The sequence below is a fragment of the Marmota flaviventris genome, chromosome 3, assembly GCF_047511675.1.
Source record: "Marmota flaviventris isolate mMarFla1 chromosome 3, mMarFla1.hap1, whole genome shotgun sequence".
Taxonomy (NCBI): domain Eukaryota; kingdom Metazoa; phylum Chordata; class Mammalia; order Rodentia; family Sciuridae; genus Marmota; species Marmota flaviventris.
Genome location: NC_092500.1, coordinates 7,311,510 through 7,337,101, shown reverse-complemented (window position 1 = coordinate 7,337,101; position 25,592 = coordinate 7,311,510). Strand labels below are relative to the sequence as shown.

The 25,592-nt window shown below is 40.6% G+C and overlaps 1 protein-coding gene across 2 annotated transcripts in view; it reads left to right on the top strand.

The window, feature by feature from the left end:
• The window catches only part of Mei1 (meiotic double-stranded break formation protein 1), a 75,146-nt gene that overhangs the window by 522 nt on the left and 49,032 nt on the right, over nucleotides 1-25,592 (top strand). The window contains exons 2-11 of one of the 2 annotated variants that reach the window (XM_071609439.1): nucleotides 377-427; nucleotides 4,799-4,864; nucleotides 9,975-10,048; nucleotides 12,340-12,445; nucleotides 13,008-13,211; nucleotides 16,529-16,659; nucleotides 21,918-22,032; nucleotides 23,264-23,380; nucleotides 24,394-24,493; nucleotides 24,616-24,750. In XM_071609439.1, the coding sequence (XP_071465540.1) occupies nucleotides 12,349-12,445; nucleotides 13,008-13,211; nucleotides 16,529-16,659; nucleotides 21,918-22,032; nucleotides 23,264-23,380; nucleotides 24,394-24,493; nucleotides 24,616-24,750 (899 nt within the window). In that variant the 5' untranslated portion in view covers nucleotides 377-427; nucleotides 4,799-4,864; nucleotides 9,975-10,048; nucleotides 12,340-12,348. Of the gene's footprint in view, nucleotides 1-376; nucleotides 428-4,798; nucleotides 4,865-7,983; nucleotides 8,042-9,974; nucleotides 10,049-12,339; nucleotides 12,446-13,007; nucleotides 13,212-16,528; nucleotides 16,660-21,917; nucleotides 22,033-23,263; nucleotides 23,381-24,393; nucleotides 24,494-24,615; nucleotides 24,751-25,592 lie in introns of those variants that run through there. The other variant, XM_071609438.1, reaches the window with a different exon arrangement.

Genomic DNA, 25,592 nt, shown 5'->3' with positions numbered 1-25,592 from the left:
GCATTTAATTTGTATTGGGTGCTTCTCTATGTTAGAAGCTTTTCAGCCTTTTCACTGCCAAGGCAATATTTAAGGAAGATAGGATGATCCTCAAGGCTCAGGGAGGTCATAAACAAATGGCAGAGCTGGAATTTTACCCTAGATCTGTCACAGACTCTAGAGCACACAGTTTTTCTGCTGTGCCACATTAACAGTTCTCATCTTTTTAAAGCTAGAGTAGGTCATTGAAATTCTAAGTGTTTGATGTTAAGGGTAGAATTTAACTGGGACATTGCTTAAGGTTGCTAGTTTTAGAATCCGCAGCATAGCTTTGTGGGTTTGTTTCTCTTAAAAGAGAACCATTAACCACTCTTTTATTACTTCCCTCTGCACCAAGGACTGTTATGCAATGTAGAAGATGGGAATGTAACAGACCTCTGTATTGAAGGTAAGGTGAAACTGCATTGAAATCTGGGAGTATTAACTTGAATTGTAGCTTCATTACTTGTGAAATTGCCCAGTTAGAGACAGATAAGGAGAACTCAATTAGTTGTTAATCATTAAAATTCTACATTTCTTTATTGGGCATCTACTCTGTGCTAGATACTATATCAGGCTAGGGATATATAGATGGATAAGTTGTGGTCTCTGCCTGCTAAGAGTTTACAATTTGGAGAAGAGATTGATTGGTAAATAACTAGTTGGTTAGTGCTATTATAAAGACACGGTACTAAACTTTTTTGTTTGTTTTTGCCATGTTGGGGATTGAATCTGTGGCCTTGTATGTGCTAGGCAAATATTCTACCATGCTTGAGCTACATCCCCAGCCTAACTCTTTTTATTTTTATATTTTCACATTGGTTTATTGAAATTTGTGTGCACACAGATGGTGATTAAAGCTGAGGAAGTGCATATGTTAACTTATAAAGGGGCCCATAGAGAAAGAAGTCAAGAGCATTGGGTGGGTGGAGTCTTATAAAGAGAGAACTATACTGTTTAGGATCCAGGAACCATACCAGTTATTGATTTCTTTGGTGGGGGGTACTGGGGATTGAACTCAGGGACACTCAACCACTAAGCCACATCTCCAGCCCTATTTTGTATTTTATTTAGAGACAGGGTCTCACTGAGTTGCTTAGTGCCTTGCTCTTGCTGAGGCTGGCTTTGAACTCGTGATCCTCCTGCTTCAGCCTCCTGAGATGCTGGTATTATAGTCATGTGCCACTGTGACAAGCCTATACCAGTTATTTTTTATTTTTATGTGGTGCTGAGGATCGAACCCCGTGCCTCACACTTGCTAGGCAAGCACTCTACCACTGAGTCACAACCCCATACCAGTTATTTTTAAAAATGTTTTTTTAGTTGTAGATGGACACAATGCCTTTGTTTATTTTTTTAATGTTGTGTAAGACAAATGCTCCATTACTGAGCTACAACCTCAGCCCCCCCATACCAGTTATTTTAACAGGGGGAAAATACTTCAAAGAATTTTTGAATTGTTAAATAGATAACTGAAGAGTTTTTATAGATTTAGCAATTACAGAAAGTTGCTTCTACCTCTGAGGCTGGGAAAGCAAAGAGAAGAGACTAAAAAGTTAAAACTCAGAAGTATGGAGGAGGGGTCCCATATAAGAAACTCAGGGGATGCTACTTGGATGTTGCTGGGCCACTCACCAGTTAAAAGGGATATATCTGGGGGAAGAGGGTTGAAATGAAGGTGGTTCTGTTGGCAGAACTTAATGGGGGCCAGCTAGCAAAGAAATGTGGTTTGCAGAGTTTCAACCCCAGTATCCCAAAGAGAAGTATAGAAGGATGGTATCATAGCTTGGATCTGGAATGTCCCCCAAAAGCTCATATGTTGAAGACTTAGTCCCAGCTGGTGATACCATTGGGAGGTAGTAGAAATTTTAGGAGATGGGGCCTAATTGAAGGAAGGAGGTCATTGGGGGCATGTCCTCAAAGGGTTTATGTTGTGCCTTCCTCTTTTCTCTCTTTGTTTCCTGGCTGACATGGGATAAGCAGCTTTTCTCTGCCATTGATTTCCACCATGATGTGCTGTCTCACCACAGGCTGGGCATTAAACCCATGACCTCACACACATGTCAAGAAAATGCTCTACCACTGAGCCCCATCCCCAGCTCTGGATTGAAATCTCTGAAACCATGAACCAAATAAATAAATCTTACCTTTTTTAAAGTTGATTTTATCAGGTCTTTTGTCATAGCAATAGAAAGCTGAGTAACAGGGCTGGGATTGTGGCTCAGCGGTAGAGTGCTCGCCTAGCACGGGATCCGGTTCGATCCTCAGCAACAAAAAATAAATGCATTGTGTTGTGTCCATCTACACCTTAAAAAAAAAAAAAAAAAAAAAAAAGAAAAAGAAAGCTGACTAACACAAAATTGGTACCAGAAGTGAGATGTTTGCCGAGATTATATCTGACCATGTGGTTCAGAAGCCTTTGGAACTGGGATTTTGGGAGGAGTTTGGAAGTGCAGGATAGAGAAGCCCTAAAATGTAAGCAGAACTGAATGAAAGATTCTGGTGTGAGCTTGGAAGACCAGACGGCAGATATGAATATAGACCATAAAGAGGACTCATGAGATTTTTAAGACGGAAATGAGGACTCCATTGGGAATTGGAGTAGAGACCATATGAGTTAAACTATGGAAAAGAACTTGTTTATATTTTGTTTGTGCCCTGAGACTGTGTGAGGCTAAGTTTAAAGATGATGAACTGATTAGTCTGATGAAGGAAATTTCAAGACAGCACAACATTCAGGTGGTAGCATGGGTATTGCTAGCTTTATTCAGAGTTTCAGTAAAAATCAAGAGCAAAGAACAGAATAGAATGTTTTGAAAAACTTGCAGTTTGGCAGAAAAGAATTGCATGTAAATTAAGGCCAAGGAAAGTGTCATTACTGAAGAGATTAGCACTGTTAAAAGGAAGCCAAGTACTTTGCACCAGGATGGTAGGAAAGATGCCTTGAGAACATCTCTGGAATTGACCAAATCCCACCCATCCAGATTCAAGGGTATAAAAGTTTAAACGTTTGAAAGGCTTTGCTTCAGTAAGAGAGCACTGGAGTGTCTTGCTTTCCGGGCCTCATAGAAAGTTGTTTCCTCAGGATTTCTTTCATCATACTCAGCCATCCAGGGCTCAGAGGTTGCTGTAGCCATGGTCCAGTGGGGTCTGGCTTCTGCTTTTTCTGGCATCAGACACTGATGTCATCCATGTGGTGTTGATTTTGCAGGCATGAAGAATGAAAGAGTCACTGGGCTTCCATCTGGATTTCAAAGGAAAGCCTGAAAAGCTAGGCAGTATATGCAGGGTGGGAGTCCCCCAGGTGTTCCCTGAGAGGGCAGTATATGAAGCTGTGAGAGTGAAGCAGAAGCCACAGTGAAGAACCCAGTGCATTAGATAGGCCAGGAACATGAGGAAAGCTGCAGACAATGACCAAAGCCAGCCCAAATAAGTGATCATGTGGCCTGTAGCTGGCAAAGCTGTAGGGGCAGGCTGCCCAAGCCCTATGGAGTTCACATCATGTCACTTGTGTGCTCCAGTGCAAGACATGGAGCTACGGACTTTTTTTCCCTGCTTGATTTGGTCTTGCTTTGGTCTGGCCCTTCCTTATTATTCTGTTCCTCCCTTTTGGAATTGGAATGTTTTCCCTATACCATTGCATGTTGGAATTATATAACTTGTTTTTAATGTTTTTTTTTTTTGGTACTGGGGATTGATCCCAGGTGGACCTACTATTGAGCTACATCCTCAGTCCTTTTTAAATTTTTTTTAATTTTTAAAAATTTTGGGCCATACTGGGGATTGAACTCAGGGGCCCTTGGCAACTGGGCCACATCTGCAACCCTATTTTGTATTTTATTTAGAGATAGTGACTCACTGAGCTGTTTAGCATCTCACTGCTGCTGAGGCTGGCTTTGAACTTGCGATCCTCCTACCTCAGCTTTTGTAGCTGCTGGGATTACAGGCATGTGCCATTGTGCCAGGCTAAATTTTTTAAAATTAAAAAAATAATAATTTTATTAGTTATTGATGGACCCAATGCCTTTACTTCATTTGTTTATTTATTTTATTATTTTTTAATATTTATTTTTTAGTTGGACACAATACCTTTATTTTGTTCATTTATTTTTATGTAGGGCTGAGGATCTAACCCAGGGCCTTGCATGTGCTAGGCGAGCGCTCTACTGCTGAGCCACAACCCTAGCCCCATTTGTTTATTTTTTATGTGGTGCTGAGAATTGAACCCAATACCTCACACATGCTAGGCAAGTGATCTACCACTGAGCCACAACCCCCGCCCCCCAATTTTTTTAATTTTGAGAAAAGATCTTGCTAAGTTGCCCAGGCTGGCCTTGAACTTGCAATCCTCTTGTCTCAACATCCCAAGTTATTGGGATTGCAGCTGTGTACTACTCTGCCCAGCTTGTTTTTTGATTTTTACAGGAACTCTCAGGAGTTTGTTTTAAATTTCAGAGGAGACTTTGGACTTCAACTTTTGAACCATGATGGAACTTTTAAGTCTGTGGAGACACTTAGAGATGGACTGAATGCATTTTTTATTGTTTGATGGGCATTAACCTTTTGGGGCCAGGGTTAGAATATTGTAGTTTGGATCTTGGGTTGAAGGCTTGCACCCCTGCTGGTGGTACTACTGAGAGGTAGTAGAAACTTTAGAAGATGCATGCCGGTTGGAAAAAGTAGGTCATGGTGGTGTGTTCTTGAAGGGTATCTCTTGTTCCTACCCCCTCCTCACAACGCTTTCTGGCTGCTTTCCTCTACCATGCTCTTCTGCCATGAGGTACTGCCTTACAATAGTTCCAGAAACAACAGGACCAAGTGACCATGGACTTCAACCTCTAAGACTGTGAGCCAAAATAAATCTTTCCTTTTTTAAGTTGATTTTTCTCAGTTCTTTGTTATAGAGATGGAAAGCTGACTACCACGGGTGGCTTTGAAGCTCAAAGATAATAGCTTAATAATTGGCTCTGTTCATCCCTTTGGCTACTTGGTATCAACACTCCTTCTGCACATATTTGAACTCCCTTAGAACCATGACAATATACTTCTTACAAACAAAGCCATTTTCACTATCTCCAATATAAGGAGATGAAAAGTTCAATAATAATTATTTTAATTTCTGGATATATAAATGAATCCATCATAACATATATTTCTGGGGCATGATAATTATTATCAAATTCAGTCACAGTTCCATCTGTATATTCCATTACCTAAAGACTACATTTCAAAGTTAAACTTCAACAAAACTTTTATAAATAAGAAGGAAAAGAGGAACTGGGCACATTGGCATATTCCTATAATCCCACACCTGTAATCTCAAAAAAAAAAAAAAAAAAAGGGCTGGGGATGTAGCTCAGTGATAAGACCACCCTTGTGTTCAATCCCCATACCAAAAAAAAAAAAAAAAAAAAAGGAAAAGAAGAAATAGTTAATATGCACACATGAAAAGTTACTATAATCATTTCTATAAGTAGTTACAAGTGTGTGGTTAATATTTATAATTTCCTTGTTAATGATACCAGTTCTGTCTTTCCTTTGCTTTCAGCCAGGATCTTACCCGGTCAGGATATTTACCTGACCGGGTAACCCAAAAACTTCATTTCTGAAAGGTCTGAATCTTCAGAGTCTCTGCCATTTGTCTGTCGGTCTGTCTATCTATCTATCTATCTATTTCTGGGAATAAAAATGACTGGGGATGTATCTAGCTCAGAGGTACTTTACTACTGAGCTAAATCCCCAACCATTTTTATTTTGAGACAGAGTCTTGCTAAGTTGCTGAGGCTGGACTTGAACTTGGGATCCTTCTGCCTCAGCTTCCCAAGTTGCTGGGATTATAGGCCTGTATCACCATGTCCGGCCCTGGCTTTGCTTTTTTTGATTGTTAAAGTTTTTCCTTAATGTTTACTATTGAATATGAAAGTAATAAGAGTCATCCTAGATTATCCCTGGTTGCAGACATATTCCTTTTTGCCCTTGTTTGTAGAAATACAGTTTTCCTTTTTTTTAAATATATATTTTTAGTTGTAGATGGACACAATACCTTTATTTTATTTATTTATTTATTTTTATGTGGTGCTGAGGAGCAAACCCAGTGTCTCACACGTGCCAGGCAAGCACTCCACTACTTAGACACAACCCTAGCCCTCCCTGTGTTTTCTAGATCAATTACTCCAGGTTCTAGAATGATCCCTTCTTTCTATTGGCATAAGGAGCTCAAAATGTCCAGATGATAGTTATGACTTCTAATTTAATGAAACTATTGTGTGTTCTCTCATGGAAGCATCTTTCCCTTAGGAACTAAGAACTTTAAACTAACATAATTCAAAGTTGTGGAATAGGATAGGTTGTGAGCTGAATTGAATTACCCTAAAATTCATGTTAAAGCCCTAACTCCCATAATGTGAATGTACCTCAGAATGTGAGTGTATTGGGAGATAGGTTAGGGCTGGGGTTGTGGCTCAGCGGTAGAGCGCTCGCCTAGTGTGTGCGAGGCCCTGGGTTCAATCCTCATCACCACATATAAATAAAATAAAGATATTGTGTCCAACTAAAAAATAAATATTAAAAAAAAAAGAAGTGATAGGTTAAAATGAGGCCATTAGGGTGGGCCCTAGTCCAATTTGACTAGTGATCTTATAAGAAGAGGATGGTTGAACATACAAAGACACAAGGGGTACACATGCACAAAGAAAAGTCATGTGAGGACACAGTGAGAAGGCAGGCATTAGCAAGCCAAGGAGAGTGGCTTCAGAAGTAACCAGATCTGCTGATAAATTGATCTTGGGTGCCTCCAGAACTGTGAAAAAATAAGCTTATATAGTTTAAGCTACCCCATCTGTGGTGTTTTATATGGCATATGGAAGTCCTAACAGCAAATCTGATATAAAAATTCTGCAACAAGTTATTAAGTGTTATAGTAAGAGGAGTGATCTCACTTCACCCATTGATTCCCTGCCCCAAGTGTTCTGCTATGGGAAAGACAGCACCTTATGTTAATCACTGATTCAAGGAATATATTTCATGTAAGATAGAAACCAATCTTTTCAGGTATCTTCCAAGTAATGCCATAGCTTTCTTCAGAGCCCTTCCACGTTCTGTTAGGCTAGCTGGTTCCGTTGACAGAATATGGGACAAGAGTATGAGTACCTTGCTGCACTGCTCTTACTGTGAAGTGAGTTCCTTGACCAAAGTGATATTGTGTGGAACACTGTAACAGTGAACAAGATATTCCAGGTAAAGTTATAAGTTTACAAATGTGTTGCTGGAAGAAGTATTATGGCTTGAGAAGGCAAACTCATATTCAGAATACATGTCTATTCCAGTGAGGACAAATCTGTGCCCCTCCATGATGGAAGGGCTATAGTATAATCCATCTGACACCACGTGACTGGCTGATCTCCTCACGTGGTGAATGGTCCCTTATTGGGGGCTTAATATAGATCTCTGCCGAAGGCCATTTAGGCATACCATGGTAGCAGTAATCAATTCTGCCTTGATGAGAGAAATTCATGTTGTTGAGACTACATAGCTTTCAATTATGCTACCATAGCCATTTGGTACTTGGATTTATACCTCATGAATGAATCGTGAGGTAGCTAGGGAAACAGGAGGACTGACATCCATCTCCTTTGCCAGTTTGTCCACCTGATTGTTCAGAACCTCCTCTGTAGTACTTGCTGGGCATGGCAGTGCATGCTTGTAATACAAGTGACATGGGAAGCTGAGGCAGGAGAATAGTAAGCTCAATGCCAGCCCAGGCAATTAGTGGGACCCTAAGGACTGGAGATGTGAATCGGTGGTTAAGTGCCCCTGGGCTCAATCCCCAGTACTAAGAAAACAAAATGTCTTTTGTAGTAGAAATTCCTTAGGGAGTATTCACATAGGACATATATGTCTTCATATTTTGTCCCCACTCTGAAAGGTCCATCTTCTTTTTCAGACCTCATTGCCACCAATTCTGTCTTCCCCAAGTCCATGAACAGCCAGCCAAACAACAGCTGCCCATTAATCAATGTGGTCTGTATGTACTTCCGACCATCTCAGTCCGGACAACATATGAACCACTTGAAATTCTGACCATTGGGTGGAGGTTACCCTTAATTTTCTTTCAGGGATACACTTGAATAGGGTTATAATCTTGCTGCCATCAGCTTCTTGTTGGTCCATAATTAGACCTTAAGAACTTTACTGAGGTGGCAGGCACTAGAGGGAGATGCAAGGGTGGACAGAGAAGAACTTGCTATTTCCTCATGATTCCTGTTTGCTTCCTGCTCATTTTCTGTTTCTTGGAGTATTACCTAGAAAGCTGCTTCTTTTTTTTTTTAAATATTTATTGTTTAGTTATTGGCAGACACAACATCGTCGTTTGTATGTGGTGCTGATGATCAAACCTGGGCCGCACACATGCCAGTCGAGCGCGCTACCGCTTGAGCCACATCCCCAGCCCGAAAGCTGCTTCTTTATCTGGCAGTGACAGAAACTTCCCATATCAGCTGCTACATCTTGTTAGCAGCTTTTCAGCCTTGAGGATCCAGTCTCCACTCCACTTCTCTAAGACACTAGCAGAAACACCATACAGAAAAGTAGATTTGAAGCTGAGAAATAATAATAATTGGCATTTTTTTTTAGTATATAAAGGAGCAGGCTCTGAGGAAGGGAAAAATAGAGGTAATACAAAGTATTAGTTTTTAACTCTGGCTTCATAAGAGACTTACCTGCTGGGCATGGTGGCACACACACCTGTAATTCCAGCAGCTCAGGAGGCTGAGACAGGAGGATTGTGAGTTCAAAACCAGCCTTAGCAACTTAGCAGGGCCCTAGGCAACTCAGTGAGACTCTGTCTCAAAATAAAAAGGGCTGGGTTTGTGGCTCAGTGGTTAAGTGCCCCTGGGTTCAATCCCTGGTACCAAAAACAAACAAATACATCAATAAATAAAACATAAAGAGACTTACCTGGATAACTTTAGAAATATACATCAATTTTTATATGAGAAAACATTTTTTTTTCTTTTGGTACTGGGGTTGAATCCAGGGACTCTTAACCACAGAGCCACATCCCCAGCTCTTTATATTTTAAATTTTGAGACAGGGTCTCATTAAGTTGATTAGGACCTCACTAAGTTGTTGAGGCTGGCCTCAAACCTGTAATCCTCCTGCCTAAGCCTCCCAAGTCACTAGCAAAAAAATATTTTTATATTTATTTTTTAGTTATAGTTAGACACAATACCTTTATTTTATATATTTATTTTTTATGTGATGCTGAGGATCGAACCCAGGCCCTCACATGTGCTAGGCAAGTGCTCTACCACTAAGCCACAACCCCAGCCCTAGCAAAAGCATTTATAAACTATTAATATGCATTATATAAATATACAAGTATATTATAAAATATTTAAATATATATTCAAGTATATGTCTGTAGTTCTTCATGTTTAAAATGTAAAGATGTGGGGCTGGGGCTGTGGCATAGTGATAGAGCACTTGTTTTACACATGTGAGGAGGCCCTGGGTTTGATCCTTAGCATCACATAAAAATAATAAATGAATAAATAAAGATATAAAAATAGAGTCTAAAAATATGCTTCTATAACTTTGACCAAAACTAAAATCTAAAGAAAAAGATTTTTTTAAAAAAAATATAAAGATGCTTGGGCTTTTTTCTTAGAGATTCTAATTTAATTGGTTTGGGCTGGGACCTGGACATTAGTGTATATACTTAAAAGCTTCCTAGGTGATTCTAATGTGCAGCCTGAGTTGAGAACCACTCATATAAAACAACGAAGGAGCCTGAAATCCTTTAGTTTGCATGTACACTCATAATTTAATGGCAGAGACAGAAAAAACACTTAAACCAAGCATGTCACTGCCCTACACTGACTTTGACCCGAAGAGTTGTGAGGTGAATTATGAGCTGGGGGTGTGTTCTGCTCAGTGTTGCTGTCATGTCTCCTCAGTTCTTATCCAGCTTGTGACACAGCTGAAGCAGGAGCAGACTGTCCATTGCCTACTAGATGAGTGCCACAGAGAGGTCAGTATACTGCTGTGGGTTCTTTTTTTGGTACTGGGGATTGAACCTAGGGGCACTTAACCACTGAGCCACATCCCCAGCCCTTTTTATTCTTTATTTTGAGACAGGGTCTTGTTAAATTGCTTAGGGCCTTGCTGAGTTGCTGAGGCTGGCTTTGAACTTGCCATCCTTCTGCCTCAGCCTCTGAGCTGCTGGGATTACAGGTGTGAGTCACTGTACCCAGCAAGTTGTGGGTTCTTGAGGCCCCTCAGAACCTCCAACTTCTGTTAGAGCTGATCCAATCCCTTTTTTTTAAAAAAAATATTTTTTTAGTTTTAGTGGACATAGTATCTTATTTAATTTTTATGTGGTGCCGAGGATCGAACCCAGTGCCCCCTGCATGCTAGGTGAGCGCTGTACCACTGAGCTACAGCCCCAGCCCCCAATCCCTTTTTGAATAGGTGGGGAGATTGAAATCCAAAAAGGAAAAGGGACTCTTGAAGTCACTGAGTTGGTGGAAGAAAGAGCCACAGCTAGGATTTGGGGCTTTTCATTCTGTTCCAACACTCTTTGCAGCTTTCAAGGTATTCCTCTCCCTTCAGTCTGCCAAGTGCTATTTCCATGAGATGAAGTCCCATCTTTCTGGCTCAGTCATCCCATGACCCATTCTTTGTATCTTTCTAAATACAATACAGATTTCCTTGATGTATTAATCAAGGAAATATGTTCACTATTTTGGTTTAGTGTTTTTATTTGGCTTTGAATTGTGTACATTGCTTTGTACGGAAGGCATTTGCTTTTATCAGCTTCTAAGGTAAGAATTAAGTGGGCATGCTTTCTTCAACATAATAAAAGAATAAATAGCAAATTTTTTATTATGTTTAAGATTAGGAATAATATTAGAGTCACTTTTTAATTTATTTTTTAATGGACACGATGCCTTTGTTTTATTTATTTATTTTTTTTGTGGTGCTGAGAATTGAACCCAATGCCTCACACATGCTAGGCAAGCTCTACCACTGAGCCACAACCCCAGCCCGAGTCACTTTTTTTTTTATTTTGTAAAATATAAATGTTCATCTTAACACAATCAATAATAAAGCATTAACTATAAATTTTATTTAAATTATTGTAATTACTTTGTGATTAATAATATATCAGATTAAATTCATAATTGCTTAGATTGGTACTTATCATCATGAATATAGCATTTAACATTTATAGAGCACTTTCTATATACTAGGCACTGTTACATGATTTATTCTTTTATTTATTTATTTTTGGTACTGATGATTTAACATCCCCAATACTTTTTAATTTTTATTTTAAGACAGGATTTTGCTAAGTTGCCGAGGCTGGCCTTGAACTTTCGATCCTCCTATTGGAGTTCACTGGGATTACATTTGTGTGCTACCACACTCAGGTGTTAGGTGCTTTATATGCACAAACTTATCTATTTCCACCAACAACCCAATGAAGGTGGTGCTATTTGTTATTTCCTAATAGAGGAGTTAGGAGTCTTGCCCAAAGTGGTATAACTAGTCAGTAGGAGAGGTGAAATATTTACTGTTGACTCCCACTATAAAGCATTAAGCATTGTGTCTGGCACATAGATTGCTCAATATTAGTAGCTATAGTAATGCTGATGATAATTTTATTATTTTATTTCTGCATTGAGCAGTTTTGTCTTTATGACATTTCCACCTTTCACCCTTGTTTCTGGTTCTATAGGAGGAAATATTTCCTAATTTTTAAAATATTTAAAAAAATTTTTTAAATATATATTTTTTAAATGTTTATTTTTTAGTTTTAGGTGGACACAATATCTTCACTCTATTTTTATGTGGTGCTGAGGATCGAACCCAGTGCCTCATGCACGCCAGGCGAGTGCGCTACCACTTGAGCCACATCCCGAGCCCCAAAATTTTTTTTGTGGTTGATGGACATTTATTTATTTATATATTTATTTATTTATTATGCTGATATTTGAACCCAGTGCCTCACTAATGCTAGGCAAGCTCTACCACTCTACTACTCTACTTACAGCTATAACTCCATCCTAATATTTTCTAATTTTTATTCAGTTTAACGAGTACTGAGCTAGATATGTACTAAGGACTCTGAGAGGAATTTGAGTCAGTGTCTTTCCTCTGGGAGTTTCCAGTTTAATGAGATGGATACTTAGTTTTAAAAAGCCAATTGTAATGAGAGACGTACATAATACAGGCATTGGGGTGGATAGGGCAAGATCTGTTTTTGTGGGCAGTCTATCCTGATTCTAACTGACAGCGGAGTATGTTCACTTTCTGTAGCTGTGTAGCATGCCCTCCATGCAAGGCAGCCCGGCCACCCTGACTCTTCTTGGCAAGTTGGTGGATACCATCCCTGCCTTGGCAGACAAGCTTGTAATGGAGCATGGTGAGTGACCTATGGGGAAGATCCATCCCTACCCTTTGCCTGCTTTGGTCATACTGCCAATCTGGGTGGCCCATTCACTGTATTCATCTGGAAAGTCATTACTCTCCTTCTCTAGCCTTTAGTATCCACATCTGCAAAAATGTGCTCCAAGTTGGACAGTTTGAAAGAGGTCAATTTTTAAAATCTGGTCTTGGGCAAGTATATTCATTCTTTTAACATAAACTGATACTTACTATATCCTTCCTTTTGAGTGGAAGGAGGAATGAATTCTGGAATATAGAAGCACTTCTTTTTCATAATTGAAATGAAAGTAAATATCTTATGGAGGATCTATCCCAGGAAAGATTGCTTAACTTGGTTAAACTTTGCTTTCTATTTTCTTTTCTTTTTGGTTTTCTCTTGATGAAGCACCCAGAAAGTATTTATTGTGTGTGTGTTGGGGGCAGGGCGGTTATAGGGAATTGCCTCATTGGGAATAAGAGTTTAGAGTTTCAGGTGGCAGTTGATAGGGATGGTATCCAGGGATTGATTTCTCCCTGCTCTTTGATTGTTTTCTGGACAGGTGGCCTGATGGAGCATCTGCTGAGAGGCTTGGTATACCCCAATGAAGGGGTTCAAGCTTCTGTCTGTTACTTGTATGGGAAGCTCTACTCCTCACCCATGGCTGCTGAGATGCTTTCAGGCCATTTCCGGGAGAAGCTGTGTCCTCTCTTTCTTTCTACCCTGGAAGGTGCCCAGACTAAGGAGCTCCAGATCAACTGCTTGGGTGAGACATGGAGTTGGAGAAAAAAGAACAAGTTTCTGAGGTTTTGCTTGAGGACTTGAGATATTGGATGCTCTAGTGGTGGGGAAATTTGCTGTTATGCAAAAGGTAGAATCCAGGAGTTTGGAGATCAGATGCATAGACTGTGAAAAATGCCTAGAGTCAAGTCAGTGTGGCTTCTTAAGAATGTTGCCTTTGGGAGAAAAAGAGGAAGGAAAGTAGGACAACAGTTTTTCTGCTTTGGGTCTTTACTGCCTATTCTCGTGCATCCTATACTTGCTGCTAAGTTAATCTTAAGACTCTACAGCTTATATCCACTATACATTCACTTTCCTAGCCAGAAAAATTTTCCATGGTCCTATTTTGACTCCAAGGTAGAGTCTAGGTTTCTCTTCTTCTTCTTCAAGGCTCTTTAGGAGCCTCAGTACCAACTTCCATCCTCTTGTTCTATTATTTACTTACATAAATACAAAAGAACTACAAGATGCTTCTGAGAAGGAAACTTCCGTATTTTATTCCATTCTAATTTTTGATGCTGGGGATTGAACTCAGGGTTTTGTACATGCTAAGCATGTGTTCTACCACTGAGCTACAACACTAACCCCAGTTTTCATATTTTACGTAAAGAAGATGTGCACTGTGATTGGTGAATGAATGAGGGTCTATTTCAGAGCAGGAGCTATAGGGAAAAGCATAGTCTATGAGTGATGGTGGTTCATCACAATTTGGGTTAAGAGCTCTGTTTTGAACAGTCCAAACATATATAGTGAGCATTTGTTCTGCATCAGGCTCTGTGTTGGTCAGCTCTGAGGTCAGAGCTGACTTCTGTCCTTGGGAAGCTCATGGACCAATGTGAGAGACAGACATGGACAGTCCAGTATGATGAGTGCTGGCACAGAGGTGCACCAGAATAACACCTGAATACATGGTATCTTGGAATTGGGCATTTTAGAGCTAAAGTGGGTAAGAAAGGGCCCTAAATTGAGTCCCTGGTTGGTCTCCAAGCTAGCCAGTGCATAGCAGAGGGAAGTCTCAGTTTTATTAGCTGGGGATTCCTGTTTCAAATACCACCTCTTGTCTGGAACCTTTCCTTCTTGCCCTGACCCCCAGCTAGGTGTGCGGTCACATCCTTTGAACCATTAAGTACTATGGGGCTGATATATATTATCTTATTCATTTATCCTTAAAAATCTGGATCCTTCTAAGCTCTTTGTGATCTAATCCTTATCCAGGTTTTCCCTCTCCTTATTCTGCACTCACAACAGACTTTCTTTTTTTTTAATATTTATTTTTAGTTGTAGATGGACACAATACCCTTATTTTATTTTATTTGTTTTTATGTAGTTCTTGGGATCAAACTCAGTGCCTCACATGTGCTAGGCAGGTGCTCTACCTTGAGCCACAATCCCAGCCCTCACAACAGCCTTTCTAAACTGAATGTTTCTCCAGGAATACACCAGACTCTCATGCCTTTGTATATTCTTTTTTCTACCCAGTAGTTGGCTCTTGTTTCAGGTTCTCATCCTTCAAGATTTGTTCAGATATCTTCTCTTTCTAGAAGCCTTCCCCAAGGCCTCAGGCTGGATTAGATGCTTCCCCCAATTCCCTACAAATCCCTTGAGCTTTTTTCCCCCACCATATTTAGGATTAATTTTTAATATTCTGACAAGCAGTGTTTGCTCACCTGTTAACTAAGTTATGTATTATGCAGAATGTGTTGGTGGCTTCCCATGATTTCCAGTATAATGATCAGAATCCCTAACATTGTTTATAGGGGCTTTTATAGTATAATGACCTCTCAGTCATCATTTCTGGATTTTTAAATTTCTTTCAACCACTGTGGTTTTTTTTCAGTTTCTGGAATGTTGTTCCCTTCGCTTTTCCCATTCACATAGTTTCACCTAATTATCCTTCAGGCTGAACTTTAACTTGCTGGTGAAGGCTTTACTGATCCCTACACTTAGTTAGATCCTCCTGTATACATTTTCAAAAGTCTGGCCATTCTTCATTTGTATCATTCATCACAATTGTTAAGTAATCATTTGTGTGACTCATTTTTATTTTTTGTTTGTTTTGAGATGGTGTCGTTTTATGTTGCCCAGGCTAACCTTTATATTCCTGGCTTAAGCAATCCTCCTGCCTCAGCCTCCTGAGTAGGTGGGAGTACAGGTGTGCACCACAGTGCTCAACTTTGTGTGACTTTTTTTTTAGGGGGAGGGTTCTAGAAATTTAACCCAGAGACATTTCATTATGGAGTTACATCCCCGGCTCTTTTTTTCTTTTTAAATATTTTCTCTAGTTGTAGATGGACACAAGGCCTTTTATTTATTTATGTTTATGTGGTGCTGAGGATTTAACCCAGTGCTTCACACCTGCTAGGTGAGCGCTCTACCACTGGGTCACATCCTAAGCTCTACCTCAGCCCACATCCCCTGTACTTTTTATTTTTTATTTTGAGACAGGGTCTTGCTAAGTTGCTGAGTTGGCATTGAACTTGGAATTTTCCTTTCTCGGCCTCCTGAGCTGCTGGGATTACAGGTGTGCACCACTGCACCTATTTTTATGTCTGTTCCCTTTGCAGAAGCATGTGCTCCATTTGTTTAGTCAGATATATATACAAATATATATTTCCCAGTACTGGAGATTGAACCCAGGGATGCTTTACCATATTCCCAGCCCTTCCTTTTTTAAAATATTTATTTTTTTAGTTGTAGTTGGACACAATACCCTTATTCCATTCATTTATTTATATGTGGTGCCAAGGATCGAACCCAGGGCCCCGCGCATGCTAGGCGAGCGCTCTACTGCTGAGCCACAATCCCAGCCCCCTTATTTTTTGTTCTAAGACAAATTCTCACAAAATTGCTCAGATTGGCCTCAAACTTGTGATCTTCCTTTTTCGGCCTCCCAAGTAGTTGGTATTATAGGTATATACCAACTATACCCAACAAAGTAAAAAATATTTATTGAGTTCCTGCTGTGTGTCAGGAGTTATGCCAGGGGAAAGATGATGTTGTGGTGAAATTGATATTATCCTTTTATCTATGAAATGCAGTTCAATAGGGTGATTTGGGTTAGTTTGTCTTACTTAATGTTGAACCCCTAGACCCTTAAGCCTAGACTTAGTAGGTTCTTATTAGGTCCCTGTGGGAGTGTGCTGGGTTGCAGAAAGCAACCTGGTGCTTAAGGATTCTAACCATTCTTCATGTCTATGGAGACCTGAAGAGGTTTCTCCAGAGATGTCTGAGGCTCTATCTTGGGAGTACTCCAGGAGTACCTGTGCTCCTCTTACCTCTCTTCTCAACCTCTTTGCTTCCTAGGTTTGTTGAGGCAGCTGCTGAAGTATGATCTTTTTGTGTCCATGATCATGAACAAATCTGCACTGGCAGAAACTGCTCAGAGTGTGGAGGGGCCACCAGGAGAGACCTCACTGCCTTTGGTGCTCAAAAAGGTAGTTGTCTTCTGTTTCCTGGTCTCTAATTTCAATAACAATGGAACCCAAGTACTTCCTGGGTCTGTCCTCATCCACCACACCTTTTATCCATTTCCAAAATGTCTTATTTATTTATTTATTTATTTTTATGTAGTGCTGAGATTCAAACCCAGGGCCTCACATATGCTAGGCAAGTGCTCTACCACTGATTCACAACCCCAGCCTCCCCAAAAATGTTCCTTACTGGCCATAATAGATATGCTATTAGAAGACTCAAAATAAGATTTTTTTCTGTTATAAATTATTATTCAGTATCTATTTCTTCACATCTGGACTGCCTGAAAATGGAGAATACTGTAGGGAGCCACTCCAAGTGCATGCACCTTTAAGTCCTGATGCTTATAGGGGCTTTTATAGTATAATGCACCACTGGGATCTGAAAGATCACTGTAGTCTGGTGCGGTAGTGCCATGAGTCCTGACTTGGGCTCTTCCCTCGCTGGGATAACAAGGCCTGGCCCTAGGAGTAGTCAGCACAGAGGGGGTTGGGTTATACTCACTTATTCCTTTGTAAACCTGACCCCTTGCCTCATTTGAATAGCTTCTCCCCAATAAAAAGGTCCAGCACATATTCCTCACCCTCTTTTTGCCTGCTTGCCCCCTTTTGGGTAGCTGAGGCTAAGGAGTGGTCACTGAACCCAAAGAAAAGGTACTTTCTGTCTGTGTCTTATTTAGTTTAAATTCACTTGGAAGACCCTGACTGGTTATGTTGCATGATGTGACAACATACAGCACAGAAACAAAGCCACCTCAGTTGTTTTAGGGATAAGTGTCCCAGCTTGGCGCTGAAAGTCCCTTTATCTGGACCCTGTGTCTCCTTGAACCTCATTTACCTGTGCAACCCAGCACTCTAGCCTTAAGTAGCTTCTCCCTGGTCCTTTTCATGCTGGGTCATTCTGTCTGTGCTGTGTAGGAGCTCTTCCCTCTGCCTGTAGCCTATTTCCTCTCTCATGGTTGATCTGATTCAGCTCTAGGCCTGTAGGGCTCCCTGTTACCCTGGCTCCTTTAGGCAGAATGTGTCCTCTGTCATAATGCTTGTCTCACCATATTGTGGTTGATGGACTTGGAGCTTCTTCAGAGTAGCACCTAAATCTGGTGTTTTGCTCCCCAATGCTCAGCACAGAGTATAGCAGAGCTGTATATTTTCCTGTTATCAAGTGGTTAGGACATTTCAAGGGTTGATTGACCAGCAGTGGGGCTCCTTCCGCAGGAAGGAGGAGGAGCTCTAGTCAGAAGGATCAGTTGGGTATAGAATAAGATCCAAAGCAAACTGCTCCTCTTTGTTTCCCTGGGATGCTTCTAGAATGGTCCATGCAGGTCTGTGTATTTAAACCAGGAAAGTTTATATCAGGTCCCTGAATTCATTTTTCTGCTTTTATCCAGGAAGTCCTGTTATCAAGTGGTTAGGACATTTGATCCTGATTCCAACAGGGGTACAAGGACTTAAGAAAAGGGTCTTGCTGCCTCACAGTACACCAAGGCAGCATGGTGGTAGCAGTGGCAGAGACTGAAGAGTACACTTTCCTGGGGCAAGATTATTTCGTAAAGACAGAAATATTGGTTTTGGGGGTCCTACTCTCCGTCAATACATTGAAACTCTTATTCCATTGCAACTTTGGATGATTAGGGTTTATTTTATAATCCCACCAGTATGATTGGGGCTAAGGGAGTGAGGGAGGAACTTGCATTGGGCACAGAATTTAAGTAGGAGATCAGAAATACTCAGTAATCAAGATACATAATATTTTAAAAAATAAAAAAATAATAATACAAAGGCTGGGGTTGTTGTAGCTCAGTGGTAGAGTGCTTGCCTAGCATGTGTGAGGCACTGGGTTCAATCCTCAGCACCACATAAAAATATAAACAAATAAAGTTATTGTGTCTATCCACAACTAAAAATATTTAAAAATATAATGCAAAAATATTGATGAATAAGTTTCAAAATTTTAAGTAAAGGTAATATTGGCATGTATCTTTATACCTCCATTCTGGCATTTTTGTAATGGCCAGAGTCTAATGCTGTTCTTTTCTGCACTTGGGTAATGATCAAAACTTTCTCCCCAAACTCATGCTATAGGAGTAGGTTGTTAATGTTTGTGTTCCTGCTGTTGCAATATTGATTCCTTCATTTTGTCAAATACCAGGCATTAATGTGATACGTCACTGTTTATGTTAGGCACTGGGAACATCATGGTATATAAACAAACTTTTTGCCCTAGCACAGTTTACAGACTAGTGAGTAAGGCAATTACTACATGACTGAATGAACAACCAAAGTAATTACAGATTGTGGTAAGTGCTGAGAAGGAAATAATGGGACGAGGTTGTCGTGGAGAAACCACTTACAGGTTGAGTGGTCAGGCAGGGCTTCTCTTAAGGGATGACTTTTGAGCTGACAGTTCAAGAATTAATAAGAAATGACATGAAGAGTGGGCAGAAAAGCCTTTCAGGCAGGAGTAGCAAATCAAGGCCAGAGGGAGAGAAGGCCTCAGTGAATTCTGGAAACTGATGGAGTTGGTTGGATGGCTGGTGGGTGGGAGGTGAGGTAAAGTGGCACAAGATGAGGCTAGAGATTAAGCAGAGCAAGTCATGGAAGCCCTGATAGGTCATGGTAATTATTTATTTATTTATTTATTTTGTACTGGGTCCTAACCTAAGGGTGCTTTATCACTGAACCACATCCTCAGTCTTTTTTGTTTTTTAGTTTGAGACAGGGTCTTGCTAAGTTGCTTAGGGCCTCACTAAGTTGCTGAGGTTGGCCTTGAACTTGTGATACTCCTGCTTCAGCCTCTGGAGTGGCTGGGATTATAGGTGTGTGCCACTGTGCTCAGCTCTGATGGGAGATACTTTACCATCAATGGTGTGTAATAGTTTAATTGGTACTATTCTTTTCTTAAGAAAATGTGTACCAGATGTGGTGCACACATGTAATCCTAGATAATTGGGAGGCTGAGGCATGAGAATTGCAAGTTCGAGGCCAGCCTTAGCAATTTAGTGAGGCCCTAAGCAACTTGGCAGGTCCTGTCTCAAAAATTTAAAAATGTGCCTTAGGGGCTGAAGTTGTAGCTCAGTGGTAGAGCATTTGCCTTGAACGTGTGAGGCACTGGGTTTGATCCTCAGCACCACATAAAAAAAAATAAAATAAAATAAAGGTATTATGTACATCTATAACTAAAAAAAATATTTAAAAAAATGTAGCTCGATGGTAAATCACGCCCAGGTTCAATCCCCAGTACAAAATAAATAAAGAGAAAAGAAGGGGCTGGGGTTGGGGCTCAGTGGTAGAGTGCTTGTCTAGCATGTGTGAGGCACTGCGTTTGATTCTCAGTACTGCATATAGGTAAATGAATAAAATAAATGTCCATCAACATCTAAAAAATATATATTAAAAAAAGGGAAAAGAAAATGTGCTACCCATTAAATGGTACATAAAATAGCAGTTTGCCTTACATCAACAACATCTTTATATATACATATTATATATATATACACACACACACACACATATATATATATTATATACATATATTTTTTGGATGGACCTTTATTTTATTTATTTATACACAGTTCTGAGACTCAAACCCAGTGCTTCACACATGCTAGCCATGAGCTCCACCACTGAGCCACAACCCCAGTCCCCATGAATAACATCTTGATGTAAAATACCATATGTTATTTCCTTTAGAAAAGAGACCAAGATAAAGAATAATATCTAAACTCCTTTGCACACTAATAAAGTAGGTGTCTGCTTGTAATAAGACAATTTTGACGTATAATGACATATTATGACAGAGATGGGTTAAATCTGCTGTCTCCAGATGCTTTTCTTCCGAACATGAATAGACTTGGTCCTTTTCCTTCGAAGCTATAAAATCAGGCTCACTCTACCTTTCCTGGTGATATATGTGCTGCTTGCTGCTAGGCATTCCCCCACAAAAGATCAGTTCATGTTATATTTAAAATCTGTGGTTGCAATTGATTCTTTTCTTGTTTCTGGAAGTGTTAGGAGCCCTCCTAATGGCTGTAAAATACTCAGTAATCAAGATACATAATATTTAAAAAATAAAAAAATAATAATACAAAGCCTGGGGTTGTAGCTCAGTGGTAGAGCGCTTGCCTAGCATGTGTCTAGTAGGAGTTTGAATGGAAATTCATTGGGAGGTTTTGAATAAAGGGGTAACCTGATCTAAAATTTTAATGGGGCACTCAGGTGTGGGAAGATTCCTATATTTGGATGTGGCTGAATTAGATTTCTGCCTTAGTTTTGTCACCTCTTTGCAGTGTGGTAAGTAACTTAACCTGGTGAAGGGTCCCCAAGACCACCTCCAGGTGGGATGATTCGCTAAGAGGACTCAGCATATAGTTATACACTATGTAATGATTTATTACAGTGAAAGGATACAAAGAAAAATTAGCAGAAATAAAAGGCACATGGCATGGGATTTGGGGTAAACCAAGCACAAGATTCCAGAGTTCTCTTATAGGGGGTCACACAGCACATGTAATTCCTCCAGCAATTAATTGTAACACATGTGAAACATTACCTACAAGGGAAGCTCATTAGAATCTCAGGGCCCAGTGTTTTTGTTGGGGTCTGGCTGATCATGGAAGTACCCTCTGCCTCATACATACCAAAATTCCAGACTCTTGGGAGGGAAGCAGGTATTCAACATGTTTGTTCAAATGTTTAGTCACACACCCTTATCAGTTCTGGGAGTGGTAGGAACCCTCCTAAAATTCAGGTTCACAAATCAGCCCCGGCTCAGTCCTGCAGGTAGGCCTGTCTAATTATAACTTCCTCAGGCATGCTATGTATATGTTCATAAAGTGAAGATCGTAGTGGAACCTTCCCTTCTTATGTCACCAGCACATATATCCTGGTGATATATGTGCTGCTTGCTGCAAATATCAAACCAGGTGAGGGCTTTCAAAGTACTTTTGTCAGTGAAGACATGAGCACTACTTGATGGTGGTTTTAGTGTTCTTTGAGTGGCACTGGTGGATTTTACATTATGAGCTTTCATTCTGTTTCTCATCAGTGTACTTCACAGAGATTCTTTTCCAAAATTGATGTCTATTTTCCTATGTGCTGGGTACCATATAGTACAGGAGAGATAAGAGGTAAATCAGGCTCCTGCCCTGAGGCACTGGGGCTGGGTCCTCTGATGCTATCAGTGGTGTGACTGGGGTATTTTTTTTCCCTGACTGTTTCTCCAGTTTCTCCTCTCCAGAGATGAGACTCTGCAGGTGGCCAGTGCCCATTGTATAACTGCAGTGTTGGTCCACTCTCCAGTGAAGCATGCCCCGGCTTTTATCCATGCTGACATCCCAGGTAAGGAGGCCCTCTAATCCTCTCCTCCATGGACCCCATGGTTTCAGTTGGAGCCCTGAGGATCACAGCAATGGCAGCATCCTTGTCAGGGGATCTTTGATAGCTCACACCAAAGAAATGGGGTGGGTACAGGGTCAGTTTTATGTAAAGTAGGCTTCATAATTTCTTTATCCTCTTGCTACATATTTCTTTATATGATCTTGAGTAATTTGTTCCTGCTTTTTGTGATTTATTTGAATTTCTAGGAGTAAAACCTAGTGTGGGGTAGAGAAAAATCTGTAGGTCAGAAAGGTAAAGGGAACTAATGTTTCTCTAGGACCTGTAAGGAGCCAGGAGATATGCCCTGAGGTGCTTATAAATGTTACCACATTTAATTCCTCACTTTGGTGGGGGGAATGACTAGGGATTGAATCCAGGGATATTTAACCACTAAGTCACATCCCCAGCTCATTTTTTTAAAATATTTTTTTTAGATATTGGTGGGCCTTTATTTTATTCATTTATTCATATGCAGTGCTGAGAATTAAACTCAGTGTCTCACACATGCTAGGCAAGTGCTCTACCACTGAGTCACAGCTCCAGTCCCCCAACCCACTTTTAAATTTTTATTTTGAGATAGGGTCTCACTAAATTGCTTAGGACCTCGCTAAGTTGCTGAGGCTGGCTTTGATCTTGTGATCCTCCTGCCTCAGCCTCCTGAGCTGCTGGGATTATAGGCGTGTGCCACTGCTTCAAGGCACATACCCATTTTTATAGGAGATGTGGGTGTATGGGGAATGTAAACCAACTTGAGGGGTTGTAAATGAAATTGAGGGTAAATGAGGCTCAGAGAAGGGTAATAACTGGTTCAAACCCACAAGGCTCGTCATGGGGCAGAGATGGAATATAAAATCAAGTTTCTCTGACTCTGAGAAATCTTTTTCTGCATCATATTGCTGCAATCCTGAGAATTAAGAGACCTGAGTTCCATAAGTTCCAGTCCTACTTCTGCCACTGACTGTGTCTCTCTTGCCTCATTTTCTCCATCTGTTAAAAAGAAATGATTTAGACCAGAACCCTGAATACTTTACAGTTTTATCTGCGAATTGATGACCATGTCTCATGGAGAGGGTGTGTGAACAGAAACAGCATCAGGATTAAGATGCTGAATACATCCAAGGCCTTTGCATCAGTTAAAGGGTTGTGATCTCATGGCTGTCATTTATTGTTTTCTTCCCCCCTGCCTGGCCAGAATTCCTCTTTGAGCATCTTTCCTCATCCAGTGAAGTGCTCATCTGGTCCATCTACAACTGCTTGATACTCCTGGCAGAAGAGCCACTCTTCTTTTCCAAGTGTCACACGGTGTATGGTTGGTAGTGTGGGTCCTGTATTAGCTCTGGGTCTGGTTGACGGATGTTTGAAATTGGTAGTAGTAGCAGTGATGGGGAGCTGGCCTCTACTTGAGGAAAGCACTAGACTGAGAATTTCCATCATCTGAAACACATTACCAGATTCAGTATATAAGCACCAATATCCAAATGGTTCTGCTGTTCACTGATTAGCAGAAATATGTTTAGACTCTTCAGCAAGGGAAAGGCCTTCCAATTAGCTGCTAAATGAATTCCTGTTGCACATTAAAGACAATTCTAAATGTTACTCGGTCTTGGATTCAGTCCCTACATACTCCAGATATATGTTCATCTAGTTAGTCCCTAAGTTTTGTTAATTTCATCCTTTTAAAGTTTCTTGAAACTGTCCTTTCCCCTACCATACTGATGATGCTGTTTTTGTTGGCACTTTTTATTATCACATCTGGATTTTTAGAATGGGCACATTTAATCATTCATTTTAAATTTTCTCTTCTTAGTCTATGCCAGGCTAGGTCTTGGATATTTGGAAAGACTTATAGCATGGTCCTTATCCCCAGGAAGTGGAGAGAGATTTGTGAACAGGCAATTTCATTAGAAACTCATTAGAGCTGTGCTAAATGGAAGCATAAGGACTGTGGGAGCTCAAGGAGGTTTACATCTCTGCCTGAGTGGATCAGGGAAGGCTTCCTGGAGGAGCAGAGGTTCAAGCTGATTCTTCAAGGAGGAGTAGGAGTATGTCAAATAGAGAATATGTAACTTGGTCAGTAGGTATTTACCATCAAGGCCTGTACTGTGGCTTGTACTAAGGTAGGGGAGACAGAGATTATTCTAATGAAAGTCTGTCCTTGAAGATCTCCCAGCTGGGTCTCATAGGCTTAACTTCATCAGGGTTCCTCCATAAGGGTTCCTCCAGCCAGTAGGTACTACCCAGAGCATGTCACCTCTCTTGGGTGGGTGATGAAGGAACTGTAGAGTACTGATCCCTGGCCTCTAGCATGTCATCTTGAATTAGGGATTGAGGCAGTGGTGAGGAGCCTCCAGGGAAGCCTGAAGCTGACCAACACAGAGCTGCACAAGCAGGGCCTGCTGCTGTTTGCTGAGATCCTGACTAGGTGAGCAAAGTGGGAGAGCATCACACCCATAGGGGCCAGACTGGAAAAGGAAAAGTGAGCTTTTATTTCTGGTGGCCAGCAGTAGGAGTTCACCCATTTGCTTCTCGTCCACCATTCTCCAGGCAGCCGGAGGAGATCAGGCTGTTCACAAGCTCAGCCATGTGTGGGGATGCCGGCCGCGCCCTCCAAGAGGCAGTGAGCAGCCCTGTGCTGGAGGTGGCTGCTGAGGCCGTGAAGGCTGCTTCTGCTTTCCTGAGGTGAGAGACCCTGCAAAACAGAGCTTTCTACCAGCCATGTACCTAGGAGCTGGTCAAGGCCAGGCAGCTTCCAAGGGCGTTTTTTTTTGTTTGTTTGTTTGTTTTCAGTTATATCTTTTTCTTCTGTATTAATTTTGTTCTCTTTTTCTGGAGTTGCTATTTAGATGATGGGAATCCTGGATTGTTCATCTAATTTTGTTTTCTGAGAGTTTTTCATCTTTTTACCACTGTGTATTAATTTCTGGGAGATTTTCTTAACTTTTTCTTTCAATACATTGTTTTATTTTTTACTTTGTATTTTTAATTTGGAAGAGCTCTTTCCAATTAATGTTTATTTTATTCCATATTTGTTTCATGGGCATAATTTTTACCTTTCTGAGAAGAGTTTTATTGAAGTACTCATTTTTCTTCAGTCTTCTTTATGTTGCTCTTTTGTTTTTTGTATTGCTTTTACTTGGGAAGTTTTCTCAGATGTCTGCTGATCTTTGACTACCTTATTACACTTAAGGATGAGGCACTAGAAAGCTCATGGGAAGTTCTTTGTTTGAGTGGGGCTGAGAAGCTGTGGGTTTCATTAAGGAAAAGCTGGAGGAATCCTGATGTCAGGATCTTAAGGTCTCCCCTCAGGCTGGTCAGGTTAGAGGACACTCTTCAGGCTCCTGCTTAGAGGAGTCTAAGTGGCTAAGTGGGGCCTCTCAACATTCACAGCGTGAGCTTTGTGAGCTTCTGTACATTCTCAGTAAGTATCTTGTATCTGAACAATTCAGAGGCTCTCTGTTTCACCTTCAGAGAATAAGTCTCTAAACTCCTGCCAGGGGAAGGAAGATAAGTCGCTTTGTTAA